Raw genomic sequence first — 23,849 nt, 5'->3', positions numbered from 1 at the left:
TCCCCCTCCCCCCCGACTCCCCTCCTCAACAAGATTGTGCACAAGATGTGCCAGGAACCAGTCACAATGATACTGGTGGCCGCCATGTGGGCCAGCCAACCCTAGTTCACTCATCTGATGGAGATGTCCCTATCCCCTCTAGTCAAACTGCCTTGCCCGTACAACATGTTGTCGCAAGACAGAGGGGAGACGCTTCACCCATGCCCGCAGACATTGAATTTAGCGGCCTCGCTCCTGAAGTCATAGAGTTTGGGCACCTGCAACTCCCTCAGAGATATATAGACATTCTCACGGAGGCAAGGAAACCAAACACGAGGTATTGCTATTCCAGTAAATGGAAACGGTTTGTCATCTCTTGCAACTCAAAGAGCATTAACCCGATTAACTAATCACACACACATTGTTTTATACCCAACTCATTTACTTGACTCGGGCCTGGTCTATAACTCCATAAAAGTGCACTTAGCTGCGCTTTCAGCCTACACTACGTCACAACAGAAAGTGTCATGGTGGAAGATACCAGTTATTAAAGCTTTCATGGAGGGAGTGAAGAGAATTCACCCTCCCATTTATAACCCGGCTCCCGGATGGGACCTAAATGTGGTGTTGAATAGGCTTATGGGGGTTCCTTTCAAGCCCATGCACAAAGCAAGTCTTAAAGATCTCACCTATAAGACTGCTTTTTTTAATAGCTATTACCTCTAGTAGGAGAGTATGTGAACTACAAGCGCTCTCAATCCTAGATCCCTTTGTAACAGTTTACAAAGATAAAGTGGTTCTGCGCACCCACCCTAGGTTTGCACCTAAATTAATATCGAAGTTCCATGTGAACCAGTTGATGGAACTGCCAACGTTCTTTCAAAATCCTTCAAGTCTGGGAGAAAGAACCCTGGACACACTGGATGTACACAGAGCTGTCATGTTCTACATGGAAAGAACTGGACCCCTAAGAAAGACTAATCAGTTTTTTCGTTTCAGTGGCTGCAGGAAGAGAAGGAGATGCAGTCTCCAAATCCACTATCTCTAGATGGATTGTCAAAGGCATCACACTCTGCTACAGGCTTGCTAAGAGAGAGCTGCCCTTCAAGCCTAGAACACATTCTATTTGAGGCACTGGGGCGTCCATAGCATTCATTGCAAATGTTCCCCTTGAGTCCATTTGCAAGGCGGCCACCTGGAGTTCTGTACACACCTTTACAAAACAGTATTGCTTAGACACTCATTCTAGGTCTGATTCTCAGGTGGGACAGGTAGTATTAAGCCATCTTTTCACTACTGTTCCTTCTCACAACCCACCTCCAACTCCGGGTAGTGCTCGCTAGTCTATGCACAGCATGTGATTCTAAGCAGATTAACAAACATCGGAAGATATGCATTACTTACAGTAAAAGCATTTCTGATGGTTGTATTTGCTTAGATTCACATGCGCCCACCCTTCCTCCCCGCTTGGACGGAAGGAACAGAGTTCTTACCATTTTCTCTCTTTTCTGTAATCACTCACGATAGTCATAAGGCTCCCTCTATGCAGAAGAAAAATACAATCGGAGGGACCTCTGGTACACTACACGTCACGTAGGGATAGTGTTACAGGCACACCCATGTCAACGTTCCCTTTCGATTCTCGAAAGACAAGATGCAATACTCTGCGGTTACCACTGGATGTCGGACCATATGCACAGCATGTGAATCTAAGCAGATACAACCATCAGAAATGCTTTTACGGTAAGCAATGCATATCTTATCCGGTGTAATGCCAAAGGCGTCAATCCCATTGACTGCTCTCCTACTCACATTGTATTGTACCTGACCCACTTACTGGATTCAGGCCTAGAGTCCATTTGCAAAGCGTCAACCTGGAGTTCTGCAAACACCTTTACAAAACACTATTGCATAGACACTCATTCTAGGTCTGATTCTCAGGTGGGACAAGCAGTGCAAAGACATTTTTTCACTACTGTTCCTTCTCACAACCCACCTCCAACTGTGGGTACTGCTTGCTAGTCTATGCACAGCATGTGATTCTAAATAGATAAACAAGCATCAGAAGACGTGCATTACTCACCGTAATAGCATTTCTGATGATTGTATCTACTTAGAGTCACATGCACCCACCCTTATTCCTCGCTCGGGTGGAAGGAACATAGATGTCTTACTACTTTCTGTCTTTTATGTAATCACTCACGTTAGCCTTGGCCTCCCTCATGGCAGAAAAAATACAATCGGAGGGACCTCGGCGCGTGAGGGATTTTGGGCACACTACACGTCACGTTAGGGATAGTGTTACAGACACGCCTATGCCGTCGCCCCCTTTCGATCCTCGAAAGACGAGATGCAATACTCTGCGGTTACCACTGGATGTCAGACCATATGCACAGCATTTGAATCTAAGCAGATACAATCATCAGAAATGCTATTACGGTGAGTAATGCATGTCGTTATGTTATGTTATTTGGCATTTATATAGCGCTCTGTATATCATTGGTTTGACCTCCAAGCGCTGGTAGGTTGAACGCCCTCGGTGACTGCAGTCCAGTTCAGTAGAGAGAGTAAGTGTCGTAGGGTGTGTGGGTGCACCAGTTATGTGTGCAGCTAATGTAATAGTCTAATGGTAGCTGCATCCTAGCGTTGGGTGTGGTGGTGAAGATATCAGTTGAATTTGTGCAGTCTGGTGGGTGGACAGCCAGACTGACTTCTGGCTGCGTTAGGCCTGTAGGACGCTTATGTGTGCAGCCAGGCCGGTTTGTCATGGGATATAGCTGTGTTTTTATTAGAGTGATGAGGTTTTCAAGGGGTAGTGTTTGTATGTGAGCAGCTAGGCCGAATTTATTGAGGGGTATAGCTGTACTCTTGAGTGATGGTGTTGAGTAGAGAGTAAGCGTAGTGATATGATATTATGGTTCATCCATAAAGCGTCTATGCATAATGCGCTTCGAAAGCGCTCAATGACAAGGGGGGAACGTGGGAGGATGCAGACACACTCCCACAGGCCATGAGCAGCGTCAATGCAAAGACTAGCTACTGCACTCGGTCAAGAGACACCCAGACTTGTGCAAGTGCTAAGGCACGGACTGGAGGGCATGCCTGGGAACGGTACATGAAGACCGGAAGAGATGGGTACACAGCGACATTGCGGGGGACCGGGGTAGGGGCATACAACAAGCATGCAGGGGCCATAGGTACAGAGAGACATTACGGGACCAGAGGGGCTGGGGAGAATATAGCGATATCCAAGTGGACCACAGGTGCTGGGTACGCAGTCACTGCATGGGAGACGAGAGGGGTATGGGCTGTACTGTGATATATTAGGAACCAGGTGGGAAACAGCGGGCGCATAGCGTCACCGCGAGAGGGTAAGGGGCTGTGCACATAGTGGCATCCTAGTGGACCAGTGGTTTGGGGGCGCAGTGATGAGATGGCAAGGGCATCAGTGAGACGTGGGAACCTAAGGAGTTGTGGGTACACAGTGACATTGAGGGGGAATTAGGTGCTGGGTAAACAGCAACAACACAGGGATTAGGGGTGGGGGTATGCATCGAAAGCACCGGGGTGCGGCACATAGGGATATCACAGGGACTAGCGGGCTGGCCATACAGCAACAGGGGCCAGCAGGTGTGGGGTACGGGTAGGGGTCCAGAGGGGCAGGCGTACGCAGCAACAACACAGGACCTGGAGGGGGTAGGGGCACTCGGGGACATCACAGGGACAAGAGGGCTGGGCTTACAATGACAGGACGGGGTGCCAGAGGGGTACATAGCGACTAGGGGCCTGGGCTTACAGCGACAGGATGGGGGGGGTCAGACGGATACATAGCGACATCAAGGGGAACAAGAAGGAAGGGTACACAGTGGCACACGAGCAGAGGGTCACGCAGCGACATCACAGGGACTAGAGGGGAGGGCAATAGAGAGGGATATATAGTGACATCACGGGAACAGGAGGGCAGGGGTGCACGGCGGGGCAGGCATACACAGCAGCAACACGGGAGCTGGAGGGGGTAGGGGCACTCGGGGACATCACAGGGACAAGAGGGCTGGGCTAACAGCGACAGGGGGCGCTTGCCAGAGGAATACATAGCGACCAGAGGGCTGGGCTTACAGCGACAGGACGGGGGGGGCATAGGGATACATAGCGACATCACAGGGAACAAGAAGGCAGGGTAAACAGTGATTCACGAGGAGCAAGGGGCACACAGTGACCTCACGGGGACTAGAGGTGAGGGCAATACAGAGGGATATACAGCGACATCACGGGAACAGGAGGGCAATGGTACATGGCGACACACACGGCACAAAGGGGCACAGAGCAACATCATGGGGACTAGACCTGTTCTCGAACAGCGACAGCACAGGGGACTACAGGGGGATCACTTATGACAGCACGAGGAGTGAGAGTGTTGGGAAACCAAACGGCACGGGGAAAACAGAGGGGTGTGGGCATACATCGATGGCATGGGGGCTCTAGGGGGTAACAATGCATTGGTAGCTAGTGGGCAGGGGAACACAGTGACAACACGGGACAGAGGGACTGGGGGCATATGGAGACATCTCAGGAACTGGAGGGGCTGGGCAAACACAGATAACACAGGAAAAGAGGGGTACAGGGTGATATCACCAGAGCCGGTGGGGTGGGGTGTACGCAGTGACAACACAGGGGCTAAAGGGGTGGGGGGCACAGCAAAGCACGGGGGGGTCAAGGTAGAAGGGGTACACAGTGTTACACAGTGGACCAGAGGGGCTGGGTCATATAGCAAAGGTACAGGAGCCAGAGGGTACACAGCCATGTTGCGAGGAATCCGGGGCGGTGGTGCACTGTGACAGCACGGACCAAACAGGCTGGGGGACACAGTGGCCTCATGGGAATTGGAAGGGGTTATGGTCCAAGGAGATCATTATTTTGTATTCAGGGATACGGTTGTTTATAGCCAAATTTAACGGGCGTAGTCTTTGACGACATGTTCAGGGTCCCATTGTGTATTTAGTCATTGGGTTGTTGGAAATTGTTTATAGCCAAATTAATTGGTGTAGTCATTGATGACATGTTCGGGGTCCCATTGTGTATTTAGTCATTGGGTTGTTTGAAATTCAGTCGCTTTTTAAGGTTGGTGTTATGGAAAGAGCCACATTTTTAGTACTTTGCGGAATGTCGTATAGTCTTGGGTGTGTCGAATATGTGGGGGAAGCGAGTTCCACAGAGTCTGGGCAAAGGCTGAGAATGTGGATCCTCCGATCCTGACAAAGTTAGTGCTTGATTTTAGGGTGCAGGGTGGGAGGGAAGGTTTTAACTTTTCTTGCAGGTATAAAGGACCGGTCTTGTGCACTGCACGGTGAGTGATGCACAGGGTCTTGAAGGTGACTCTTCGTCCGACTTGGAGCCAGGGGAGCGTTCGGAGAGCTGGAGAGGTGTGGTCTCTTGGACCCAGGGCGAGGAGCATTTTAGCAGCAGCGTTTCGCGCTCTTTGAAGTTTATTAAGGTGGTATGCCGGGGCTCTTAGGTATAGGGAGTTGGCATTGTCCAGTCTCAACATTACAGTAGACATAACATCGGCTAGTCTGTTTGGGAAGGAGAGGTAGAGAAAAGTGCGTCTGAGAGGTTTGAGATGGTAGTGACAACATTTAGACACATTTTTGATCTGTTGGGAGAGGGTTATGCCAGAGTCCATAGTGCAGCCTAGGTTTTTTACTGTGTCGGAGGGGACGTGGGGGGGTTGCTGCCAAGGGAGAGGATGAGGTACAAGCGTAGTGTTGCCGCACACCATGATTTCGTTTTAGTGGGGTTTAAGAGGAGGTGGTTTGTCATCTATCTGTCAGTATCTAGGAGACAGGCTTCGAGGTCGGGCTGGTGTCTGAATAGTGGATTTTGTGGATGATTTGCATATCGTGAGCGTAGTTGTAGCATGAGATGTTGTGTAAGCGGATGATTCCAGGAAGGGTGGACAAATGGAGGTTGAATAGGAGAGCACCTAGACATGTGCCTTGTGGTACTCCAGTATTAACTGAACAAGCAGCTGAGACAAAAGAGGAGAGGAGGGTTATTTGTTTCCTGTTGCTGAGGAAATAGGCGATCCACTTGAGAGCGGTGCCACGGATTCCAAGGGAGTGGAGGCGGTCAAGGAGGATTGAGTGGTTAATCGGGTCAAAGGCTGCAGAGGTGTCAAAGAGAATTAGTGCAGCACATCCTTCAGAGTCTGCAGTGACCTTAAGATCGTCCCAGATCGAGGTCAGAGTGGTTTTGTTTGCATGTCGTGGTCTGAAGCCTGATTGTGCGGGGTCGAGGAGGTTGTTGGATTCAACAAAGGCGTTTAGCTGGGAGTATGCTGTTCAGTCGATGAATTTTGCAAGGAATCTGGTGTTTGAGATGGGTCTGTAATTTGGGGTTAAGGGGGGTCGAGTGATGGCTTTTTAATTAGAGGCTTGACATGCACAATTTTGAAGGCATCGGGGGAAGACGCCAGAGCTGAGGGAGTCATTTAGTATGGTTCTTGTGTGTGCACCTGCGCAGGTGGACAAGAATATTTCTTCTAGGACTGAGGCAGGGGCCAAGGGGGTAGCCAGACGGTTTGATAGCTGATAATATGTCTAGAAACTCTTCTCTGGGGATGGATCTGAAGGAGTCGAAGGTGGGTAAATTAGGGTGTGGCGGGGTTGTTGGATTGGCCGGTTGTTGGGCGGGGAGAGGAGAGACAGTTTGTTGTTTAGGAAGGTCGTCCTATCCAGAGCGGTGGTGTTGGGAGAGGGAAGGGAGTCGCAGAGCGATTGCAATGGGGCAGATTGGGTAGAGGCGCAAGTGTGTTTGACGAATTTGGATATGATTCTATGGAGTTCTTTGCTGCGGTTTCCACAGTTGAGAATTTGTTTGTTGTAATAGGCTTTTTTGGCTTTCCAGATTTCAGCTTTGTAGTTAGGATGGTGCAAGGCGAAAGTGGATCTGCTGAGATCGGTTTTTAATGCTCGCCATTTGCGTTCCAAAGATTTATTTTGTTTTTTGACATTCCTCAGTTTGTGCGTGAACCATTTGGAGAATGGTCCATTGTGTGATGAGACAGGGTGCAAGGGGGTGAGAGGAATTAGTGATTCACTGAGCCAAGAGTCGAAAAAGTCGATGGTTAAGGATCTGTCTAGGGGTGGCGTTGTAGGGGATCTAAGAAGTAGAGCTTCGGCAAGGTCAGGAAGGATCTTTACTTTGTTCCAGTATTTTAGGTCTTGGGGGTGTGACGGGAGGGGTGTAGGGAGAGGGGCAGGGTGGGGATCGAGAAAGAGATGGGAAAGTGGTCGGACCATATGAGTGGTATGGGGGGGGCTAGATGAATCGGGTCATGGGAGCTGAAGATTGCATCTATGGTGTGCCCCTTTGAGTGGGTTGGGCCATTCATATGAAGGGAGAGGTTGAGCACATCAAGACTGTCGACCAGTTAATGGGTAATGGGTTTGGAGGGAATGTCCAACCAGATATTGAAGTCTCCTAGGAGAATCAAAGAGGAGTGATTTACTTGAATGGTGGCTACAGAATCAGAGAGGTTGTTTGAGAGATGAGTAGTAAGCTGTGGGAGAAAGTCGGAGGTAGCGAGAGTTTAACTAGAAGGGATTCACATGATGGAATGCATGTCTGAGGTTCAATTAGTGAGACAGAGAAATGTGATTTGAAGAGGACTGCCACGCCGCCTCCTCTTGAAGGTCTGTTGTTCGGGATGAGCGAGTAGCCGGGGGGGGGGTTGCTTCATGTGCAACAGGGTCAAAGTTGTCGGAGAACCAGGTTTCAGTGATATAGACTAGGTCTGGTTTGTCAGAGGAGAGGAGCTCGAAGATGCTATGTCTGTTTTTTGCTACAGAGCGGGCATTAAAAAGGATGCAGTTGACTTCGGGTGGGGTTGTGGTCATGGAGGTCATCAAGGTGTGAGCAGGAGGAGCTTGTGGGATTGGATGGGAGGAGATGCAGTGGGACATTCCGGGTCGTTGAGACAGGGAGAGGAGAGGTAGTGAGGGGGTAGAGTGTCAGCGGGTTCTGAGTGATGGGGGGGGGATGGGGTTACATCAGTGGAGACTGGGAAGACTAAGCGTGACAGATGATCAGTGGGTGTGAGGGGCTTTAGGGGGATGGAAATTGGAGTGAGTCTCAAAGGGTTCGGGGGTCCGGGGTGCTGGGTGAGAAGTCAAGAGAGAGGGGGTAGAAGCAGGGCGAGGGCAGGGGGAGTGTGGTGGGGTAGGGGAGGGAGACATTGGAAGGCTGGGTTGAGGTAGAAGTGGAGAGGAGTAGTGGGCGAGAGGGTGGGCAGTTCTGTGGTGGTTTGGGGGAAAGGGATTTTGGGGGGCAAAAGGGAGGGAGGAATTTTCATTGGAGGGTGCAAGGAAGGAGTGGAAGAAAATGTGTTTGAGCTGTTTGGACCACCAGCCTGCTCCTCTGGTTTGGGAGTTTGATAGGGTGCGAGGTGTCTTGGTATGGGGTATTAGGGAGTTCCCAATAGTGGTCAGAGGGGGTGGGGGGACCGATGAGTTTGGGTTGGAAGTGGGGAAGGGAAAAGGCTTCTGCGGAGGGAGGTGATTGGTACGAGCGGCGTTAAGCTGCACTGAAGTGCACAGGGAGGTTTCATGGGGTGTACTCAGGGGTGGGATAGTGGGGGGCACGAGAAGGTGGGTGCTAGAGCGTGGGCCAGGTGCCGTGGAGGGTGATTGTGGAGGCAAGGGAAGGAGCCAGGGGTTCTAGGGATTGGGACGGATGCGAGAGGGGGATTCTTGTGAGCCGGTGTCTCCATCTGGTGTTGGGAAGCTAGGGGTTGATGAGCTAGTGGTGGTGGATGGGCGCTGGAAGTACAACATGTGCCTAGGATCTGAACGCTATGGCCATGGGAAAGGGTTAAGAGGTTGGAATGGGGAAGGTGTGCTTAGAAACGTAAGCAAGTGAATTACAGTGCTATCTCAGTCGGCACTTGTAGTTGTAGGGGAAGCAATGCAAAAATCTATAGGGCGTACTAAGTAGATGCAGGGTGGGCTAATATGGACAATGCAAGATAGGCTAGCAGGAACAATTTCTGGTTGTTTTAAACAGGCACAATACAGCACAGTAGTAACTAAGGTGCAGCAATTTTAGGAGTGTGAGCCAGGCAGAAGCAACACAATAATTTCTTGGGCGAACTATCTGGATGTGAGATAGGCTGACCGGAACAGTTTCTACGCGTTTACACAGGCAGACTACAACACAGTAATCTCTTGGGCACACTGTCCAGAAGCGAGATGTTAACATGGACAATTTCTAAGCATTTAGACTGGCAGAATACAACACAGTAGTGACTGAGGCACAACAGTCTTAAGTGAGAGAGACAGGCAGAAGCAACACAGAAATCGAACATGAACAATTTCTTAGGTGTTATAGACTGGTAAAGTACAACACTGTAATCTCAAGGGTGCATTATCAAGATGTTGGATAGGTTAATAGGGACAATTTCTAAGCGTTTTAGACTGGCAGAATCCAGCACAATAAACTCTTGGGCACACTATCTAGATACGAGATTTGCAGACAAGAACACTTTCTGAGCGTTTTAGACTTGCAGAATAAAACACAGTAGTAGCTAGGCAAAACGAATTACGTATGTGAGAAATGTTGAAGCAACACAGCAATCTCTTGGGTACACTATCTAGATGTCAGATGGGCTAAGAGGGCAGAATACTACCTAGTGCTCTTTGGCACACTATTTAGACGCGATACAGATTAAGAGGGCAGTTTCTAGGTGTTTAAGACTGTCAGAACACAACACAGTAGTATCTAAGGTGCAACAGTGCTAAGTGTGTGTGACAGGTAGAAAGCAATGCAGTAATTACTTAGGCGTACTGTCAAGGTGCAGAGCAAGCAAGAGGGACCATTTCTAGGTGTTTTGGATTGGCAGAAGACAGCACAGTAGTAGATAAGGTGCAACAGTTCTAAGTGTGTGAGATAGGCTGAAAAACCACAGAGTAATCTCTTGGACTCGCTATCAAAGTGTGGAACAGGCTAAGGGGGCAGACTGGCAGAATTAAACACAGTAAACTTTTGGGTGCACAGTCTAGATGCGAGACAGGCTGAGGGGCAAGCTCTAGGAGTCTACTACATATGCTATATTAGCTTAGGTCAGTCTGGATTGATCATAACGTGTGATGTACAATAACATTTAACAAGATTTGATATTTTCTAAGGTGGGAGCCACCTTTGGCTACACTTGCCTTACTGGTTGTTGCTGGTTGACGGCTGGCCACTGGCGTCCCCTGCTGAGACCTGCAGACACGATCTGGAGCTGCCTCTGTGGGAGCTGCCCTTTGCCTTGGGCCCTTAGCCGCAGGGGCTGCACGGGCAGAGGGCTGCCCTGGAGAAGTCACTTATGTCCTTGGTGGAGAGCCAATCACGGGCGGTGAGCGGGTTGGGAGGCGGGAGGTGGTGGAATCGGGAAGGGATTCGACGGGGGATGCGGGCACTTGGTGGCTCGTGAGGCAAAGTTTTTCTTTCCAAATAATTACAATTTGGGCCAAATGGAGCTCTGGGGGCACAGACACTCACCTGCCTGAAATCTGGAAAGGCCGTGAGCGGCCTAGCACGGGTTGCTAGACCCAAACACCAAGGCAAGTTTCACCCAATCACGGGCAGAAGTGGTGGAATCAGGAAGGGATTCGATGGGGAGGTTTGGGACTCGATGGAATGGGGATTTACCACCGGCACTCGTAATCCAGCGTAATGCCGCTGGACCGAGTGCCTGTATCGGTATTTCAGTTTGCCATTATCCTGGCAGATTTATTTATCCTGGAAAACTTGTAATGAGGCCCATTGTCTGGTGTAAGGACCACACCCATCAGAGCGCAACTGTATCTTTATTCTGAAATTTGCACTGTTATTCATTTTTTCCTCTAGCCGTTTGTCCATTCTGACCGTGATTTGCAAACACTATTAATGAAACGCCCTTAAACATATCAACTGACTCCAGCGTATCCCTTCCCGGGACCCAACAGTGCACTTACATTTTTTTATTACATTTGTAGTTTACTGTGCACATCCATTCTATCTATGTGCTTCTTCTTTCGCTTCTCTGGACACCTCTGCTTTAGGTTTATTTTTTATTTATTTTTATTTTTTTAAAACTTTTATTTATTGCCAGAGGTTAACAACGTACACACGCAGGAAGGTTTACATTATACAGTTAGACACATTTCAATATTGATGGTATCAGGTAGTACATAGAGGCAAACATGCATAATACAATGTATCGTTAAGATGCAGCTTGAGTTGGCCCTCCAGTCGTAGCTGGTATAGGTGATCCTGGTCCGCTGTCAGTTAGATTAATGAGAACTGCGAAATTCAGTCCATACATTTCTCGGGGGCGAGCTTGTGTAGGGAGGGAATTTATGTACTCCTCCTCGCACGTTTGGGTCCAAGTCAGAACACTATGGATCTCATTGTAGCCTTGGCAGTAACTGTAAAATAGACTGTATTCTACAATTAGCGCCTGTTTTACCACCTCCCACATTATCTGCTTGGAGGAATATACTGCTGGTGGTAAATACCATTTACGTGGGGATTACGGTCATGAAACGCCTCCAATTTGTATCTCTACCTGAGAGGTGGAGGGGAATATTGTATTTTTCCTGAAATAGTGGGAAGTGCAAACACTTCCTTTCCTTGAAGGAAAGACATACCTACATGGAGAGCCATGTGAGGTAATGCAGTGAAGGGTCAATAAGGACCCTTCTGTGCTATTTAAGTAATTGTACTGTAAGGGTATTATTTGCTGTTGCACTTTATCCATTGCATTCCTCAAGTAAGGATTGACATAGTAAAAAGAAACTGTTGAAAGAATTTACGCAGATTCACTAAAAATACAGCTGTCACTATTTCAGTGAATCTGAATTTATTACTATCATTAAGGTGGTATTTCTATAATTTTCTGGGGCCCCTCCATTTACCACCTGTTGTAATCCACCCAACAAAAATGCTAAGGCTTTAATGAGGAAATGCACGTTATGGTAGAGCTCTGCTCCGCCAACGAATATATTTTACATGGTAAAATGCTGAATAATGTATTGCTATTTAACAAGACCCTGTGGAAGAGTCAATTTTATTTATTTCTTTTAATAACAGGTCCTCTTATTGTCACCACAGTCTTTTCATTAAGCTCTAAAGAAAAGCAAATGCTATGCCCTATGGAAAACCAGGCATCTGAGAGAAGAAACAATGATACCTATTCTCCAGGTAAGTGGTATGTGATATAGATGAGACCTGAATGTAATTCTGAGACCTCTGGGTGATCTTCCCAAATGCACACCTGCATCCCCCCCAGGCAGCCAGACAACAGCAGAACTCAGGCTGTGTGCTCCAGTTAGGACAGACTGGTGACCCAGCATCAGGGACACAGCAGTAGAAGTGCCTGGACAAGGCCCACAAAGCAACCTTCACCATCCTAGAGACACATCTCTTGTTCTTGCATGGCTCTTTCACCCAACCCCCACACTAGCTGGCTGTGGAGATTGAGTGTTTACCAAAGGTAATGGTTGGGTGATGGCGGCAGCCCTAAGTGTCAAGGGACAAGAAATGAAACTTGTTAGATTCAAAGATTCAAAATTAAGTAATATCATAATCTTACAAAATAAAAACATCAGGTAGGGAGAGAAATAACAATGGCACCCACGGATTAGTGGACAAGAAAAACAACCCGGGCAAGGGATATAAGAACATGGGCAGCAATTGGTAGAAAAAGTGGGCCCTCATAGGATGTGATGAAAGATAAGTCTGGGTAAAGAAAGTTATAGATAAGAGGAAGGATGGAATCCAATTGGCGAGAGAAGTGTCTGTTCGCTGTAAAGTAGAAAAAAAGAGACAAAAAAGATGTATATAGACAGGATAAAGTAAAGAGATCGGAGTGTGTACGAGAATGAGTGACATTGAGGTAGCGGATGCAATGGTAAGGGGCACGATCGAGACACTAGGTGGAGGAAAGGTATGAAAATGGTAATGGGAGGCTCAGAAAAGGACAGTGAAAGAGTGAGGTGAGCGGGCGAAAACAATGAACAGTTGAGCACCCAAATGTATGATTCCCAGGACATTTTAAGACACAAATTCAAGAGAGGATTGTAGGGTATGATACCCATATGAATTAGAAAGCAAGAGACGCACAGGGGTGAGAACGTGCTACTTAGTTTACATCCAGTTAATAAAGACATTTGTGTTCGTCATGACTTAACATATTTTAGACTTAAAAAAGTGCTTGCCTTATGTTTGAAAGGGCCTATGCCCCCTGTCTGACCAGCCCACAGTATGAATTATATTGGCTGTGTGAACAACCCATACTGGAATACCAGCTCTCCCTTCACCACAGACAGACGGATGTCACCAGCACGCACATTTTATCAGCATGATATTACATCTACCAGACAACATCCTGCACTTGCACTTGACAGCTCCTTGCAAGTGTGGTTTGTGGTGGGTGAAGGGAAAGAGAGTTGCAACAGTGTCCTAGCTCACCTCTTGCCTTTGAAGGGATGGACATCATGACACACACTACAGTAGGACACCCCTAGCTCATGGGGTTGGCCAAAGCAGACTTCCAGTGCCACACACTAGCTCCCTACATCTGTGATTGGTATCACACATTGTGCTCATTAATAAACAATGAAACATATTTTCAATGAAAATGTGTTGCTTCCTTATTTTCGGAATGTGTTGTTGAGCCTCACCTGTTTTCTCTGAATGGACATGCCAGCTTCAACAAGTACTCCATAGCAAGCAAGGGTTACTACACCTCACCTGGTACCCGTGTATATTAAGGTAGGAATTGAACACTGTCATTCATCCCCTCCTCTTTGTTCTATTAGCCTTAAATATGCAGTAATTAATTCTGACCCAATGGTAGACCATGCCGACCACATTTGTGATTGTACTGCTGAAAATCAAGTACATTTTTACTAATCCTATCCCATCAGGGTTTAACATATAGTGGTTCAACTACACAAATGCCCCTGAACAAAATATAAGTCATTCATTGGGATTTCTTGTCACTGTACTACTGATCTCTTCTCATGAAATCTTTAGAATACTTCAAGTTAGAAGTTAAATTCTCCAGCATGGGGTCTGGCATGGATTCACATGCTCATGAATATTCCCTGTCGTCAGGCTGGGAATCCTCAGTAAAAGAAAAAACAGTTTCACTTTCACTTTAAAACTGTATTTCTCCTCTAAACCAATCACTGTCCTCTGGGTCATACTGCCCCATCCAATGACAGCTCTGTCCCTGAGCCCCACCCCAGTGGCCATCTTCAGATTTGTACTGCACGCTTCAGTGTTGGGAGTCCTAAAGTTGCTCTCCAAGCTATTTAGTGCTATTTCAAATTTTTTCCGTAAAATTTTAGAATTTTTGACCGATTGTTGCTTGATAGTCTTCAACGAAGGGCAGTGACTGACAGTGGGGATACGCTTGCGGCGAAGATCTTCATCCACCGTCAGAACGTCATCGAAATTTCAAGAAGGCCTAGTCTTGGGCCTACTTCGCGCATTTCAACCATGACTGAGAAGAAGGAAAGCCGAAGCCTCTTCAAACTACGCGAAGTGTGGATTAAGGAACGTTTTTGTGGAAGATCAGCATCATAAATACTTATATTGCCTGCATCCGGACCACGATGAGGAGGGATGATACAGCAGACTGTCAGCGTGGCTCAAGTCGAGCAAGCCCACTGACTTAGCCTCGGGGCAGGGTCAAGCCTCACCTAGGACCGGCCGGTCCAAGGCACAAACTCCCTTGGGGAGGAGGTTAAGTTCCTTTGAGGATGCCCCGCTCGCGGGCATTCAAGAGAAGGCCATGCTCTGTGATGCTTGCGCTGCTGGGTTTGCTACTGATGCAGGTCCCGAGTCGGGCAAAAGGCGATCGCCATCGCCGTCAGCATCCATGGTGAGCCTACCAAAGAAAGGGGCCTCTACAAAGAGAAAGTCCCTAACACAACTGAGTCAACGACGGCGCCGTCAATGAAGACCTCGACGACCAAACTGTCAATGAAATCGACGACGTCCACTAGGACAGCACTGAAGGAGAGTGGCTCAGCGAAGAAAGTGACAACCACCCCGCAGGTGTCCTTATCCCTGAGGCGAGATATGGCTGCGGAGGCAACGACTAAGGCAGCAGCCACTCTGAGGTCGGGGAAAGCCCCAGTGACCACATCGACCCAGCAGCCTCTCCAGAGGGAGATGGTTCCCCCTAGTGGAACTTCTCTGGTACGTGGACCTGCGAGCTGCTCCAGATAGGCCGCAGCAGATTTACTCAAGTTCCGACAAGGGAGACCATAATCTGCACAACGATTACTAAACAGATCATGAAGGGGGAGGATCTGGGGGCGATGGACTGGAGTCCCCTGCTCGCAAGAGAAGACCCGTCAGCCCAGACACTACGCCACTGGCTCTTTTCACCCCTAGAGCTAAGGACATGTTGCTGGATATTCTAATGACCCACTGTTCACAGATATCCAGCAGAGGATTCCACCACCGGCACGTATGCCTCCACGGAAGAGAAAGTCAAAGGGGGTGGTGGGGGAGTGCTGGTCCTCAGCATCATCCAACCACTCCACCTCCAACACCTCATCGTAACACGACCCCACCTGTAGCCCCGGCTCCACACACGGGCACGGACACGGCTCCCACAGCTACGGGCACCAACGAGGACAATGACTTTATCATGGCTGACTGAGCAACATCACATGCGGACGAGCCTCATAGGGCTTCCTCATAGGACCACCATGTCCGTTCCCTTCCTGGACAACATCTGGGAGGAAGGCTTAGCACTAATGAAAAACCAGAGTACGGCAGCGACAAAGCGTGACAGATTGGAGAAAAAGTACAGGGTTCTAGATTGAGCTCCCGGTGCTTAAGGTCTCAGCCCTTATCCGATTCAGTGCTCTCGGCCACAGCCAGGAAGCTGGATTCACTGGGCAAGAGGATCATTTATACAGCAGCCTCTACCATCAAGGCTCCTAACGCCTTCTCTATTTTGTCCTGATATGACCGGTAACTATGTTTCAAGCTGGGTCTTATTCTAGACTTCCTGCCTGAAGACAAGAAGGTTGAGGCACTCAAATTTTTTCAAGAAGGGGAAGTGGCCTCTGACCATGCCATCACAGTGAACATTGCGGACACGGGTTTTCACCAGATGGGGAACAGGTGTCCCTGCGTCGGCAAGGCTGATTGTATGCAACACACTTCCGCCAGGACATTCAGACCAAGCTACTGGATATGCCGTTCAATGGGGTAAATCTCTTCGGCAAGGCAGTCAGCAAGTCTTTGCAGGCAATAAAAACTGACACGGAGACAGCACGCTCCCTGGGAACCTTACAGCAGCAATGGCGTCATCCTTTCGCTCAACCAGAGGAAAACCAGATAGATCTTCCAAGGGTTATAATTCCACGTACCGACAGCCTTCATACTCCTCCATACAAGAAGCATACAGGGGTCGCTCTCAAGGCAGCAGAGGACAGCAACGGCACTGCCTGCAGGGCAGAGCTCTGACCTCAAGCAGGTCTGAACCGGCCGTGGCCTCAGGCTCCCACTTATGCACCTAAGTGAGAGGCCGGCTGGCGAAGTTAGTCAGCATGTGGAAAAAGATCACCACAGACAGATGGGTGCTGGATGCTCTCGGACAAGGGCACACCTTGGAGTTCCAACGCAGGTGTCCTCGTATTCCTCAGATTTAGCAACAAGAACAAGGACCACAGCTTCTGAAGGAGGTGCTGGCTATGTTACAGAAAGGGGCGATAGAGCACTTCCCCCAGCGTCTCTGGGGCTCCAGAGTATATTCCAGATAATTTCTGGTTCGAAAGAAAAGGGGGATTGAGGCCGATCCTGGATCTACTTCGTTTCAACAAGTACTTAAAGTCCCAAAGGTTCTGAATGGTCACGTTGCAACACATGCTCGGCCAACTAGAGGAAGGAGATTTTCTGACCTTGTTGGATCTGGAGGACGCCTACTTCCACATCCCCCAAACACAAGAAACACTGCAAGTTCCCATGATTCGTTGTTCAAGGTCCACACTACCAGTTCAAGGCTCTGCCCTTCAGCCTGAAGTCAGCCCCAAGGGGTTTTACAAAGTGCCTAGCCCCGGTGGCGGCACATCTTAGTCTACAAGGCATCAATGTATAGCCCAACCTGGACGACTGTCTGGTGCGTTCCCTCTCACACTCTCTGGCAAGCGAACACACATCGAGGACCGTGGATGCACTGTTCCAGGTGTCCGACTCAACACAGTGACATGTTTGACATCTCCCTCGGAGGAAAGTGTGAGAGCCATACAAGGCAAATTGCAGCGCTCGTCATCGGCTCAGACGGTGTGGTCCATCAAGTTGCTGCTGGGTATGATGTCCTCCTGCATCCGCCTCGTCCGCCTCTGCAGACTTCACATGAAACCTCTACAGGAGTTCCTGGATGCGAGGTGGATGAAAGTGTTAGGCAGAATCATGTGCAGTTCCCTCGGGGAACACTGCAAAAAAGATTAAGACTACAGGAGTAAGCAGTAAACCCAATTGGTAGCAGTCTGTACCACCCAGATTTAGCTGTGGCTGAGCAGTCCGACCTCTCTCAAGAAGAGAAGGGCAGTATATAGAGTATGCACAATAGGGCTAAAAACACAGTAGAGCAAACAAACACTGACCAGAGCTTTGTATAAAAAGTATATAATTATTTATTTAAAACACACTTTAGGCAATCTACTAACACTCTAAATCAAAAGCAAGTTAAAACACAGTCAGATAAAGTATACACACCTCCCTTGATAACTATCAGACAAGTCAGAGTTAAAACACCACGATTTGTTAAAACAGATGTGAGCGCTTAACCTGATGGCACTCCAATAGTTCATTTAAAGGGAGAGAAAAAGGCAGAGCATAGAAATAAAACGGGTCCCAACACTTTTAGAAGTTCAAAGCAAGGGAGTAAGGCAGTATACACTGTAGAGCCCAAGTTCATAGGCCAGGCCCACTTTAAATGGAGCAAAGCGAAATGTGCCCAGGATCACACGGTTTAAAATGCACTAAAAGTCTTTGCAGAATGTTCAAAAGAGGTTGGGTGATTCAAGAAGGTAACGTTAGAAGGTCTGGGGCCAACCCAGTTGGAAATCCAAGGATTTAAGGGTCACCTTGGGCAAACCGAAGAAAGGGAGGCCAGGCAGGACACAGTACCTTAAAGAGAGAGGAAGCTCCAGCGGTGGCAGTTGTGCCTGGCAGTGGTTGCAGTTCATTGTTTCGACCAGGGGAGGAGAGGATCTCGTTGAGGAGGAAACATGGAGTCGTTGCACTGCACAGGGATGAAACCAGCCGCCGAGTTCGTCGGTAAAAGGTGCGTTCCTTTTATTTGCGGTCAAAGTGGTGAAGCTTGGCTATCCGGCCACCGGGGTGCTTGGCAAAGGCGATTCAACCAAGAGACGTCTTTGGAAGGCGAAAGGGGTGAACTGGTTGGTCCCACCAGCTCAGAGGAAGAAGACTCGTCCAGCAGAAGATCTTCTCTTGTCGTCGGGAAGGTGGTGAGGTAGTTGCAGCAGGGCTTCACCGGTGGTGTCGTCGTTGCAGATGGCTCAGCTTCTTCCCTCTTCGGATTCTTAGGTCCTGTGGCGACTTCTGAAGTTCCAGTCCCAAAGGCCCTGCTTTCATGCAGGAAAAACCCCCATTCAACAGCCTAGCTGTCATTCAAACAAAGCGGCTCACCACTGGCCCAATCAGAACAGAGTGTGACTTGAGTTGCTAAGGCAACGCAGTCCAGGGTGTCAATTCCCCTCCCCACACATCCTGTGGAACCCAGACAGAGTGGCACCATTTGGAGGGCTTCTGTGGAGAAGCCCGCCAAAAAGTGGAACAAAGGGCTCGACCTTGGTCAGGGTTACAGAGACGGACACGAACACCATTTTAGAAAAGAGTTCTGGCAAAAAGACCCAACCGTTGATTTAATATTAAATAAATAAACCGGCGGTATCTTTAACATTGCACCAATAAGTGGTGCGTTTAAAATCAATGTGAAAATCCCATAGAAAATATTCTGGTGGAATATTTTGCGTGGTAACCACTGCCACCAACCAGAAACTCGACAAGGGGGGACTGGACAGTGCCCCCTTGAAAACAGACCCAGGGGCAATATAATTAACCCCTTCCAGTACTTCCACAATATGATGGTTTGTACTGGTTCCGTTCACAGTTTAGGACTGGTAAAGTCAATGGTGACTTTGCATGCCCTGGGAGACAGTAGTCAGTCCCAGGGTATGGAGTCTGTTTGGGGGTCACTATGACAACCCTGTGTTACTGCACTGAGGGTGCTGTGTAACACACACACATAAAAAATAGATGATACCCTATGGAGTAAAAAGAAAACCCCATACCCCATAAGCACACAAAGAGTCAAAGACATACCTCAAATCATGCCTAAGAGTGGGAGGAAAAGAGTCTCACTCTTAGCAGGAGAAAAAAACAAACCCCAAAAATCCAGCAAAGCTGCTGGTGGACTCACTAGGTTTGGGAAATTAGCCTTATAAGAGAATTCTCCCTAACAGAAAGTATGGGGGAACTTTGCGAACCAGATCTCCCTCAATGAGGAGTTTGTCATACGATACTGTGGTGGGGTTTACGGCCGCATCTCGTCCAGGGGACACCGCTTCAGGTTCCTCCTTACCTGGATGGTCACCGCGGATGCCTCTCTAGAGGGATGGGGAGCCCACACCGAGCAGTTGCACAACAGAAGCCTCTGGCAATTGGAAGAGAAGGACCTCCACATCAACGTGCTGGAACTTTGGCCCGTATTCCGGGCCCTCAAGTCTGTTCTGCCATCGTTGAAGGGCAAGGTGGTGAGGATCTTCACAGACAACACCACCGCCATGTTCTACATCCGGAAACAAGGAGACCCGCTCGCTGGCACTTTCCAAGGACTGCGTTCTTACCACGAGCGGGAGCTTCACCAGGACCAGCTGGATCTGCTGTTCGGCAAATGGGGCCAGCCCGAGATCGATCTCTTCGCGCCAGCGGCAAACTCCAAGTGCCACAGGTTTTCCAGAAATTTCCCTCAACCAAGGAGCATGGGAGACACATTCTCGTTCCCGTGGAAGGGATGGTTCCTGTGATGGCAATGGTTACGTTTGAGAATTAGACCCTGTGTATAATATGGGAGGCATCTGGTAGTGGTGCCTTCAATAAAAAATATTTACTGCACAAATATGCATTGGGCCTACAGGAATACCTCAATGTGAAGTGGAGCTCCTTTTATGTAAAATATTTATACCAAGTTTAGACTGGTTATGCACCTGTTGCCGCTTTCACTGACTCTTGGAAAGCAGATGCTAGGGATCAATTGTCCATGTTGCTCTACTTTAAGGGAGGAATATCAACACTTTTTGTGTATCAACCCAATTTATGATGCAATTAGAAAAACATGGTTACATCCTTTACTCAGACCAATAGTTAATAGGAATTTGATAGCAGCTTTGTTTGCCTGCAAGTCTGCATAGCATAGGGCAGTAGATTTTACAGTTGTCAAGTATATCCTGTGACAAATTAAGCTGCTAAGTGTATCATAGTTAACAAATTCAAGGGTCAAGTGGCAGACACAAATCAAATGTTCACAATTCCGTCCAATGTGCCAACACAAAAAGACATGTCCACTAAGTCTTTTAATAATAATAATTTGGCATTTATTTAGCGCTACGAACCCTCAGGTATCTGAGCACTGCTTATTATTACCCACGGTGTGTGGTGCTCATTTATCAACTTCGGAAGGATGAACAGCTGAGTTTGGCCCGCCGGGATTCAAACCTGCGTTAGCAAGCTCTGCATGGATGTCAAAGAGAGCGCTCTACTCGCTGTGCCACATGACCGGCTGTGTTCAAGCTTCAACCAAAAAAAAAGAAGAATCCAAAGAAAATACCAATACAAATCGTTTACTCATGGATGTTGCTTTCTGTCCAAGGTTTTTATTTATTTTTCTGTCTGTCGCTCTTGCATCCAATCTACCCAAATTCCTTACCTGCTTTTGCTTTAAAGTAAACTCTTTTGAACCAAAAATTTTAACTTTCGTGTTTTCCGTTGATACCTCGACCTTCACATTAGATTTTATGAAATACCAGAGTACCCATGCCAAAATATTTCTTTTTGTGTATGCTCATGGGGTGAATCCAGTTCACCTACAAAGATATGACAGCATATACTGTTTCCCACCTGCAAACAGCATGTACTGATTGTGATATGCACTTCTGAGTATTGCTGCATATAGATGTTCGATGCAGAGATTAACTGCAGCATCCTCTCTCCCACTGTTCGTCAAGTGGTTTATCAAGATGGCGACTTGTCTTCATCAAGGCTCGGTGCTTGTTCCTATGCATGCAGGCATGGGCAAGGCCACAGACATGACAGAGAACCGGCTAGCTATTCTCACTTAACCAATCCAGGTCCAAGCATGAGCAAGAGAGACCCCTTGATGCTGTTAAAAGAGCGGGGTCCCCAGTGACGAACCAGCCTGCTATATAAGCCACAGACTTGCTGATATTGATTGGTGGAGGCATACGAGGAGCTTTAAAAAAAGTTGCAAGTGAGAACAGGAGGACACTGAGGTGGAGCAGGAGGAAGGAGGTTGCAGAGAGGTGATCAGATAGGGGAAGGTTGGCACTGTGTGAGGAGTAAGGAATACAGCTCGGACACAAGTTGGACATGGTTTTGGCTAAAGACTTTTATTTAAAAATAAAGGGGTTGCACCAGGGGGGATGGAGGAAGCAAGTTAGAGCCTCATTGTGTCCATGGCACTCTAAACTCGCAAATATGCCCACATTTGCCCGCACCCTGAGAACGCCTTACCACTCCTTATGCCAATGAACTACTAGAGCACATACTGGTGCTAAATCCGATCGAAATTTGTGCTGCCTTCAGAGACATTCCATCTGCATCATTAACCTGCAGCAGGCGATAAAAACTGCGCGCAACACGCCCGGTGCCCGCATACCCACAGAGTCTACGGACCCGAGCCTGATTTAATACTCCAGCAAGGAGCACCCGGTGTCCATGAGCGGTTCGTCACCACAGCGACCTATGCCCAACAGACAACCCAGATAAACAGCAACAGAGGTGGGACTGTGAATTGGGAACAGTCCCCAGGTCACTGCCAGGCCCGACCCAACGCCCTATCCAGCCGTCGAGTCCCTACAACTTGCACAGAGCCAGGACGCAGACCCTGTGCAGGGAATTTCTCCTGAAATTGTCAAAAGTTTGTAAGGCTCTGATGTTTGGTGGGAGGGAGTTCCATAATTGGGTGGCCAATACTGGAAAGCTAGAACCGCCGGTTCTTTTTAGGTTGTATCTTGGGACCATAAAACAGGAAGTGTCAGAGGATCTGGTGATTCGTGTAGATGATCTATGGGTGAATTTTTTTCGGTGAGGTAGGGAGGGGCTGTGTGCAGGGAACACGCAGACCATCGGAAGCCTCAGAGCACCTGGTAGTTTCAGTAAGTGAACACGCTCTAAGCTGCCTCATGACTGACCCTCCCCCCCCTTGTAAAAGAGGAGAACATTAAGAGTACTAAACGCAACTCCGGTGTACGCGGACCCTGCACTTCTCCCTTTTGTTTGTTTATTAAATTTATATAGCGCATCTGACCCAGGGGTATCTGGGCGCTTTAGAGGTAAGGTTACATTTACATTAGTTGATGGATTGGCAAAGAAAGTGAAATGCATACACAACATACAACTTTGAAAAGAATGCAAGATGCATGCCAATAATGTACAAGCGTAATTGTGACTAGTATAGCCGGTTGATATGCCGGCAAGTAGTTGGGCGTAGATTAAAAAAAAAAGTGCATACAACTTGGTTGGAATCAAATGTAGTACAATATACTAAGATCCAGTAGGGGGTGTAAGGAGGGGAGCTGGGTGGCTAGGTCATAGTAGCTCGAGATCAGAGAAAGGTTGGCAGTAGTTAGTTTGTTTTTGCTGAGCATCCAGGCGATGACGCTTCTCCTGAAATTGTCAATAGTTTGTAAGGCTCTGATGTTTTGAGGGAGGGAGTTCCATAAATGGGTGGCCAATACTGGAAAGCTAGAACCGGTTCTTTTTAGGTTGTATCTTGGGACCATAAAACAGGAAGTGTCAGAGGATCTGGTGATTAACAAAAATGATCCATGGGTGCATTTTTGTTCGGTGAGGTAGGGAGGGGCTGTGTTGTGAAGCGCTTTGAAGGTGAGACATAAGGTTTTGAGTTCAATCTTTTCATTGAAGGAGAGCCATTTGTGTTGTTTTCTTATAGCTCAGATGTGTTCATTTCTAGGTATGTTAAGGGCAGCTCTGAGAGCATTATTCTGCAGAGTCTGAAGTATTTTGATTACTGTTTTATTCAAACCTATATATAGCCTGTTGCAGTAGTCCAATTAGGACCCTATAAGGGCTCTGGATAGCGTGAGGCAGCTTTCTGAGGATAGCATGGGTCTGCATGCTCTTATCATTTTGCCTGTGTAGGCAGTAGCTGAGGTGGTCATATTTACTTGTTTGTTGAGATTGGATGTGGCATTGAAGTAGAATCCAAGTGTTTTGACCGCTTTGGCAATGTTATTCCCATCTATGTTAAATGTGTTATAACTGGGACTTTGTTTAGGTTGGTTGTAGAACCTGCTAGCAAGTGTTCGGTTTTATCATCATTCAGGCATAGGCCATGGACTGCCATCCATGCCTGAATGATGGTGTAGATTTCATTCACATGTCGTAATTACTTGTGAGAGGTAGGAGTATCTGGGTGTCATCTGCATAGTTGGTGTAGGTGACACCCAGACGATCCAGCACATCAAATAGTGGCTTTGTAAAAATGTTATACAAAGTGGGCGAGACGCAAGAGCCTTGGGGTACTCCGTATGTTA

General features: G+C 48.0%; 1 protein-coding gene across 3 annotated transcripts in view; it reads left to right on the top strand.

The window, feature by feature from the left end:
- LOC138526458 (zinc finger protein 181-like) overlaps nucleotides 1–23,849 on the top strand; it is a 354,082-nt gene that overhangs the window by 83,892 nt on the left and 246,341 nt on the right. For all 3 annotated transcript variants that reach the window (XM_069637236.1, XM_069637235.1, XM_069637234.1), the window contains exon 3: nucleotides 12,091–12,201. In XM_069637236.1, the coding sequence (XP_069493337.1) occupies nucleotides 12,091–12,201 (111 nt within the window). The remainder of the gene's footprint in view (nucleotides 1–12,090; nucleotides 12,202–23,849) is intronic.

Source organism: Ambystoma mexicanum, chromosome 7p (genome assembly GCF_040938575.1).
Source record: "Ambystoma mexicanum isolate Mex_15411 chromosome 7p, UKY_AmexF1_1, whole genome shotgun sequence".
NCBI lineage: Eukaryota > Metazoa > Chordata > Amphibia > Caudata > Ambystomatidae > Ambystoma > Ambystoma mexicanum.
The sequence above is the reverse complement of the archived record's forward strand: the minus strand, read 5'-3'. Positions and strand labels throughout refer to the sequence as shown.